Source organism: Salmo salar, chromosome 06 (assembly GCF_965601325.2).
Source record: "Salmo salar chromosome 06, fSalSal1, whole genome shotgun sequence".
Classification (NCBI taxonomy): domain Eukaryota; kingdom Metazoa; phylum Chordata; class Actinopteri; order Salmoniformes; family Salmonidae; genus Salmo; species Salmo salar.
The window spans coordinates 84,980,231-84,990,000 of NC_138296.1; the positions used below are offsets into that span (position 1 = coordinate 84,980,231).

At 44.1% G+C, this 9,770-nt stretch overlaps 1 protein-coding gene across 2 annotated transcripts in view; it reads left to right on the forward strand.

Annotated features, from left to right (window-relative positions):
- The first annotated feature begins 6,694 nt into the window (after nucleotides 1–6,694).
- LOC106608173 (homeobox protein Meis2) overlaps nucleotides 6,695–9,770 on the forward strand; it is a 27,025-nt gene continuing 23,949 nt past the window's right edge. Inside the window, exons 1-5 of one of the 2 annotated variants that reach the window (XM_014205958.3) lie at nucleotides 6,695–7,440; nucleotides 7,776–8,005; nucleotides 8,400–8,541; nucleotides 8,812–8,862; nucleotides 9,652–9,702. In XM_014205958.3, the coding sequence (XP_014061433.1) occupies nucleotides 7,423–7,440; nucleotides 7,776–8,005; nucleotides 8,400–8,541; nucleotides 8,812–8,862; nucleotides 9,652–9,702 (492 nt within the window). In that variant the 5' untranslated portion in view covers nucleotides 6,695–7,422. The remainder of the gene's footprint in view (nucleotides 7,441–7,775; nucleotides 8,006–8,399; nucleotides 8,542–8,811; nucleotides 8,863–9,651; nucleotides 9,703–9,770) is intronic. The other variant, XM_014205957.3, reaches the window with a different exon arrangement.

Genomic DNA, 9,770 nt, shown 5'->3' on the forward strand with positions numbered 1-9,770 from the left:
CAGCTGTCAGAGCAGCTAACCGATCGCTGCAGCTGTACAGCCCATCTGTAAATAGCACATCCATCCAACCAACCAACTACCTACCTCATCCCCATATTTATTTTTGTTTTTCTGCTCTTTTGCACACCAGTATTTCTACTTCCACATCCTCATCTGTACATATATCACTCCTGTGTAAATTTCTAAATTGTCATTTACTTTGCCACTATTGGCCTATTTATTGCCTTACCTCCTTACTTCATTTGCACACACTGTATACAGATTTTTATATTGTGTTATTGACTGTACAATTGTTTATCCCATGTGTAACTCTGTGTTGTTTTTGTCGCACTGCTTTGCTTTATCTTGGCCAAGTCGCAGTTGTAAATGAGAACTTGTTCTCAACTGGCCTACCTGGTTAAATAAAGGTGAAATAAATAAAAAAGAAATAAAAATACTTTTACAAGGGACTGTATAATAGGTATGGTCTGGATTTCTGGTTAGTGAGAACTCTACCTTCACTCTGAGCTCACTCACCTATGTGTCTCTTATACACATGCAGACACTGTAAAAGATATGCACTGCGTGGAATGATGTGTTGTAACAGACTGAAGCAAAGCAATAGGTTATATTTTCAGTCCCACAGAGTGCTCATTGATAATCAGATGATGTGTTAACCCCTTAGATTGCTGGACTTATTGGTGGGTTATATTATAGGACAACCCATGCTGACTGTTCACAATCTGTTTGGGGATTTATAAGCAACTCTTCGCCTTTGATAGCACATTATTAAATGTACAAAAAATCTGCTGTATGGTTAAACTACTAATATTTGTGTATCAGTGCATATAAATTCATATTAAAGAAACCCAAAACAAACAATGTGGTTTTATTCTTTCCAGTCTTCATACGTGACTACTTTATATGTTCAGTATGCTTTAACAAGGAGGTCGTTAAAGCATCCAAATATACACACAGCAGCATCTCTCCTCTCCATACACACCTCCATACACACCTCCATACACACCTCCACACACACCTCCATACACACCTCCACACACACCTCCACACACACCTCCATACACACCTCCACACACACCTCCATACACACCTCCACACACACCTCCACACACACCTCCACACACACCTCCACACACACCTCCATACACACCTCCACACACACCTCCATACACACCTCCACACACACCTCCATACACACCTCCAAACACACCTCCACACACACCTCCACACACACCTCCATACACACCTCCAAACACACCTCCACACACACCTCCACACACACCTCCACACACACCTCCACACACACCTCCATACACACCTCCACACACACCTCCACACACACCTCCATACACACCTCCAAACACACCTCCATACACACCTCCACACACACCTCCACACACACCTCCACACACACCTCCATACACACCTCCATACACATCTCCATACACACCTCCACACACACCTCCATACACACCTCCACACACACCTCCACACACACCTCCATACACACCTCCACACACACCTCCACACACACCTCCACACACACCTCCATACACACCTCCACACACACCTCCATACACACCTCCACACACACCTCCATACACACCTCCATACACACCTCCACACACAGCTCCACACACAGCTCCACACACAGCTCCACTCCTCCACACACAGCTCCACACACAGCTCCACACACAGCTCCACAGCTCCACACACAGCTCCACACACAGCTCCACAGCTCCACACACAGCTCCACAGCTCCACACACAGCTCCAGACACAGCTCCACACAGCTCCACACACAGCTCCACACACAGCTCCACACACAGCTCCACAGCTCCACACACAGCTCCACACACAGCTCCACACACAGCTCCACACAGCTCCACACACAGCTCCACACACAGCTCCACACACAGCTCCATACACAGCTCCACACACAGCTCCACACACAGCTCCACAGCTCCACACACAGCTCCACACACAGCTCCACACACAGCTCCACACACAGCTCCACACACAGCTCCACAGCTCCACACACAGCTCCACAGCTCCACACACAGCTCCACAGCTCCACACACACCTCCAAACACACCTCCATACACACCTCCACACACACCTCCACACACACCTCCACACACACCTCCACACACACCTCCATACACACCTCCATACACACCTCCACACACACCTCCACACACACCTCCATACACACCTCCACACACCTCCATACACACCTCCATACACACCTGCACACACACCTCCACACACACCTCCACACACACCTCCATACACACCTCCACACACACCTACATACACACCTCCACACACACCTCCATACACATCTCCACACACACCTCCATACACACCTCCACACACACCTCCACACACACCTCCACACACACCTCCATACACACCTCCACACACACCTCCACACACACCTCCACACACACCTCCATACACACCTCCACACACAGCTCCACACACACCTCCAAACACACCTCCATACACACCTCCACACACCTCCACACACACCTCCACACACACCTCCACACACACCTCCATACACACCTCCACACACACCTCCACACACACCTCCAAACACACCTCCACACACACCTCCACACACACCTCCAAACACATCTCCACACACACCTCCATACACACCTCCATACACACCTCCAAACACACCTCCATACACACCTCCACACACACCTCCACACACATCTCCATACACAGCTCCACACACACCTCCATACACACCTCCATACACACCTGCACACACACCTCCACACACACCTCCACACACACCTCCACACACACCTCCACACACCTCCATACACACCTCCATACACACCTGCACACACACCTCCACACACACCTCCACACACACCTCCATACACACCTCCACACACACCTACATACACACCTCCACACACACCTCCATACACACCTCCACACACACCTCCACACACACCTCCATACACACCTCCACACACAGCTCCACACACAGCTCCACACACAGCTCCACACACAGCTCCACACACAGCTCCACACACAGCTCCACAGCTCCACACACAGCTCCACACACAGCTCCACAGCTCCACACACAGCTCCACAGCTCCACACACAGCTCCAGACACAGCTCCACACAGCTCCACACACAGCTCCACACACAGCTCCACACACAGCTCCACAGCTCCACACACAGCTCCACACACAGCTCCACACACAGCTCCACACAGCTCCACACACAGCTCCACACACAGCTCCACACACAGCTCCACACACAGCTCCATACACAGCTCCACACACAGCTCCACACACAGCTCCACAGCTCCACACACAGCTCCACACACAGCTCCACACACAGCTCCACACACAGCTCCACACACAGCTCCACACACAGCTCCACAGCTCCACACACAGCTCCACAGCTCCACACACAGCTCCACACACAGCTCCACAGCTCCACACACAGCTCCACAGCTCCACACACAGCTCCACAGCTCCACACACAGCTCCACACACAGCTCCACAGCACCACACACAGTTCCACTAACAGCTCCTCTCAGCCAAACTCTGAGACCTGTCACATGCATACTGTTTACCATTCATCACCCACCCTCTCTCCATCTCTCGCTATCTCCCTACACAGACCATTGCTTACCAATGCACTACCCTGCCTCACACACATACACACAGGCTTGCATGCAAGCATACACACACATACACATGCATGTCAGCAAAAACACACGCCTGCACACATACACACACACACCCCACCCCAGTCTCTGCTGGTCTCCTTTCCCTGTCCAGTCCTGACATTGCTAATGATTCTCACTGGGGCACAGGATAATGTGTGACAGAGGCAGGCAGACCAGGGCTGAGGGTGGGGGGTGGAAGTGGGGAAGATGGGGGGAGGGGTTCAGGGATGGTGGTGGGTCGTGGTCCTTGCTTTCTGCATGGTGGAAGGTTGGAGGATGCGCAGATGTGGGGAAGATGGTAATGTATTACATTTAAGACAGGCATGACACCCTGAATCAGCCTGCGTTCAGATCACTGGCTGGGCGAGAGAGTGGGATGGGGAGGTGGGGAGGTAAACACAAAGGAGGAGAAATGGGGAGAAGAGGAAATGGAGGAGAGTGGTAGGAAATAACGTGCAATGGGAGAATTTAGCCCCAGGCATGGTGAATGTTTTGCTTATTTCTGTATAGTTAGGGTATTTATAATTCAAATGTATGCCTTTGGTAATTCACCAGCATAGAATATCAAAGGTCAGTGTGTAAGATTTTTTTAACACAGAAAAAAATAATAAATGAAATGCATTTTTGGGCGAACAGAAATGACCACCTGATTAAGAGTATTTATGGTTCCTCCTCACAGTGTTTGTAATGATGAAGATAAAAGTGAGGCGTTTTTTTTCTTCATTTTATTTCAATTTATATGAGCTTATCTCAAAGTAGCTTGTCAATTTCAATCAAAGTTAAGGTAACATTGTGCATGATTAATTATATAAAAAGAATGTTTTGCTTGGTAGTCTGTATTTTTTCAATAAGGTTATGGATAATATTAATTAAACATAACATGTTGTTATATACCTATATAAACGTTTTTTTTAACAATTTTAAAACAAAATATTGTTCAAACCTCAAAAGTCGGGAGGCTAATTTCCTCAAGCTGCTAAATGGCAATGGAATTCAGTAACCTCGTAAACATTTCAGATCCAATTGGTTTCATAAGGTGTCATCTTCAGAAGTTAGGGCAGGTTTATCAGTGATGTCACTCCTATTATTCTCTAACGTCACCGAGAAATTGGAGTAGCCTACAGAAGAGTCAGATCGTCTGTCATTCTAGGCCTTGAGTTGGTAGCCATAGGACTAACCTACAGATCTTCAGACAGCTATGAGCACTCAGGCTTACATTTTTTAGTTGAGGGTCTGATATCATATGTCAGTGAAGTGAGGTAATGTTCTTGTTGACGCGAACCCATTGTTTTGGTTGGCTAGGTAGGCTATACTTACCCAGAGAGGACAGATTTACCAAGATCCGACCTTTTATTTTTGTATTCCGCGTATGAACCGTTTTAAACAAACATTCGAAGAAATGTTGTCATTGCCAAGCTGCTGTTGTTTTAAACATTGGAATCGAACATATTCCTGTCTCCATAAGCTTCAGGGGAGGAACAAAATGCGTTAGGCCATATTATGTCATTATGTCGAGTTTGTTTTACTCCAATGTACATGTAATTTCTTTAATGTCATTGGAATAAAAATATAGGTCTGTTCTTTATTGCAATCTAATAATAAAGCGAATATTGATATTTTGTTATTTGGGTTTGTATATACTGTTTTGCATGCATTTTTTAAAATTCTAAAGTAAATGATTGACTAACACAAAATGCACATTTAATTTCCAGTAATTTTAAACCTATTTCCAATGTCAACATCTTTATCATTACTTTTCCTGTTCTTCAAAAGCGTTCATTATTTCCTCCCTGCAGTCAAGTTAAACAAGTATTATGAGATAGTTCATTTTATATGGCTAATAATAGGCCTATCTTCCTATTATGTAAATCATCGTTTATAATTATGTATAAATGCATTTCATAACTACCCATAACTGCCCGTATCCAAATAATTTTTACTTGGACTAAACCTTACCTTCAAATCAGGATGTTTCATAATAAGGCTATCTATCAGTATCTGTCCAGTATCTCTCTGGAAACCATATACATTCCTTGATGCGCATGTTGTTGGTCCAGAAGGCAAGTTTTGGTCGAAAAAATATATTTTTTGCTACCCTCTTTAATTTTTTTTATTTTCAATGTAACCAAAATATGATATTTCGCTTGCTTCACACGGAACCCCTAAAGGTTCTACATATAGAGCCACAATGAACCATTTTTTCTAACAGTATATGGTGTCCATTTCAAGGAAGGGAACGCCGAGAGACTGGGATAATTCGAGCCAACACGCCTACAGCATTCCCACATTCTCAGACACAATACGCTGACCACTGTATACAGTGTCTGTTCGTGTAAACTATGTTAACGGCATCGTTATACAAACTATGCGCTCGACCAGCAGGCCTACTTCAAGGCACCCGATCTGTCATATAGACCAAAATATGTGCCCAAAATATTTTAAATATAGGCAAAATGTATGCCATATCAAAAATATGACTGAGTGACCAATGTCAATGCTGCTCAGTGAGGTCTATTCGCGCAGAAATTCAGCCCCTGTTTTGTGCCTATCCATAGCCTACGCATGATGTACGCCTATGATTTTACCTGGATCATTACCACAGAAAGGGGGAAATAATTGTCATTTTTACCATACTCCAAACCCTTAGGGTTATCATTCTCACCTCTTCTCAAGACTGCACTTTACCCATGGCTTTTTGCGCCAGGCACCTTGCGTTAAAAGCATCAGACAGTTGGGCAAGTTAGGCCATTTAAAAACAAATACATGTAGTTTTCTTGACGGTAACGTTCAAGGGGAATAGTTAAAGTGTTGAATTGCCATCTACCAAATTCCTTTATTGGTGACTGTTATTTTGCGTCACCCTCTGCTTTATCCAATGCAAACAACATTCGCTGGCGTGTCACAGGCATTGCTCCAATCCCCTTTATTTAGCAGTATGGGACTGGTTGCACCCTCCCACTTTCCGGGTTCCGTCATCACCTTCTCCCGCTGATCAGTGGAGCCAGTCTATCCTATAAGCGCGCTCACAGACAACCTGCTAACATTCGCTGACACCCTCACGTTTCAGAGCCAGAGGAAATGGCCACGAGGACCGACGCATCGATATAGTCTTTCTTATGAGATTTCATTCAAAAGCTGTGCGTTGGAGGAATAGACTGCCTTCTGGAACTAATAATCTCTGTACACCGTATTTAGATTACCTTGACAACCGGTCTCAGTGATTGACAGCAGGACCGATACATGCGAGTTGTTGATGCGCTTAAAAAACTTTTGACCGAAGGTTCTAGTTGGTTTTATCCGTTATGGTGATTTTTCCATTTAGGCTATTGTAATATTTTTTTTCTTGTTGAAAAAAACACATCTTCACCTTGCTGCGGGTTTCTTCTTTATTGCCACTGCGGATTACAATTTTCAAGTGGATGTAAAAGTCATCAACTTTATACACCACCTTCTCTGTGGACTCACAGTACCTGACCACCTTCTCTGCGGACTCACAGTACCTGACCACCTTCTCTGCGGACTCACAGTACCTGACCACCTTCTCTGCGGACTCACAGAACCTGACCACCTTCTCTGCGGACTCACAGTACCTGACCACCTTCTCTGCGGACTCACAGTACCTGACCACCTTCTCTGCGGACTCACAGTACCTGACCACCTTCTCTGCGGACTGACACATTCCCTGTTTCTTACCTTTTTATCTCCAAGACAGGCGCATGTCGATGGCGCAAAGGGTAGGCCTTAGTGCAGTTGCAATGTATAATTTCTTATACATGTTGATCGAACCTCATTTACCCATAAGTAATCTGGACAGGCTGAGAACATCTCAACTCTCCACATACAAGTAGCCTACACGTTGAGCTTTTCTCAGCAGTCTGCACCCTGCATTAGATTAGTTGTTCTGTTTTCCATGCATGGGAAATTTGATCAAATGAATGTTCACTGTCATTCTCATGAGTAAAGGCTTGTGTTTGGGGGATGTCTGTAGCCTACGATAAATCCGTGATAGAAGCATACCAACAGACAGTCCATGAGTTTCTCACATGTAACTCTGTCTTTCTCCATCCAGTACGATGAACTGTCCCACTATGGTGTTGGGATGGACGGAGTTGGACTCCCGGCGTCCATGTATGGAGACCCGCATGCTCCCCGGCCTCTTCCGCAAGTCCACCACCTGAACCATGGTCCGACTGCACATCCAACCCAGCACTATGGATCCCACGCACCCCACAACATCATGCCCAGCATGGGCAGCGTGGTGAACGACGCGTTAAAAAGAGACAAAGATCAAATCTATGGGTGCGCATCAGAAATATTCCACATTTGTCTCTGCTAGGTTTTCTTATTCTTGTTAGACCTATACTCATAACATTTAGATGTGAATAGGGTATTTATCGACTATCGAGAAATTAGAACCAAATCCTAATTTGACATAGGCTACGTGCGTAAATCGAGTTTATGTCAATGCCACATTTTGCGCAAATAATGTGTTTTACGGGTATGCACGCATCTCAAGATTGTGGCCCTTATTCTGAGTGGAGACACTTCACATTTATCAGCTATGCTAGGCTAAAAACAAATACAAGACACGGATCATGAAACCTTAAAATACAATACAGTCCACTTAAACAAAACTTTTATTTAACATTCCTGGTCTAATTGGCGTTGATGTTTTGTCTGCATCATGTTGCAGTCACCCGTTGTTCCCTCTGCTCGCCCTGGTGTTTGAGAAGTGTGAGTTGGCGACCTGCACGCCCAGGGAGCCTGGAGTAGCGGGCGGCGATGTCTGCTCCTCAGACTCCTTCAACGAAGACATCGCTGTCTTTGCAAAACAGGTACTGGTACTTGTGGTTTATGATAAGCCCTTTTTTATGACCTAAAATATAGATAACGATAGGAATAGAGGTTTGTATAGCCTGCTTTAGCCATTATCTGTGCTTTTAAACGTTCATCATATTTTCCTTTTTTTAATGTTTGATAATTGATGGACGGATGGATGAATTGTTTGATTGATTGCTTGCCTGTTTGATTGATTGATAGATTGATGGACTATCTGATTGATTGCGGTATGCAGACAATAGACTAATATGATGTTTTCTCTATAGATACGTGCAGAAAAACCGTTATTTTCATCGAATCAAGAGGTGGACAATTTGGTAAGCCAGTTAACTTACATGTCCACTTTTTACGCGTCAATTGCGCAGCTGGATAAATCGTGTCATATTGTCTTGTTTCACTTTGTTTAAATACAACACGACAATTCAGAACGTTCCATTGAAGGAGCAACAGGAAACGCAGACGAGTCGTAGTTAAAGGCCTATTTTGCTACTCTGCAGCGGGTTGCCGCGGAGGTCCTTGCCTTGGGCATCCCAAAAGCAGGGACTGTCTAGGAACCATTGCTCTGCTAAAGCATCTATTTGATTAAGAAAATACATTGTAACATACTGTAACTTATGGCTACTTTACTGTATAGGCCTACAGTGTGCATTCATTAATGTATGGTTTTATTACATAGGCTTATTATTCATTAATGTATGGTGTTATAACATAGGCCTAGTTACTATTCATTAATGTATGGTGTTATAACATAGGCCTAGTTACTATTCATTAATGTATGGTGTTATTACATAGGCCTAGTTACTATTCATTAATGTATGGTGTTATAACATAGGCCTAGTTACTATTCATTAATGTATGGTGTTATTACATAGGCCTAGTTACTATTCATTAATGTATGGTGTTATTACATAGGCCTAGTTACTATTCATTAATGTATGGTGTTATAACATAGGCCTAGTTACTATTCATTAATGTATGGTGTTATTACATAGGCCTAGTTACTATTCATTAATGTATGGTGTTATAACATAGGCCTAGTTACTATTCATTGAGGCAAACATGTCAGCATGACTAAATACTACATTTTATATGTTCTTTTTTTCCAGATGATCCAAGCTATTCAAGTATTACGATTTCATCTTTTAGAATTAGAGAAGGTAAATTATGTTTTATTGTAAACCTATATTTAATGCTTTACTCTTTGCTTTTTTGTTATTATATTTTT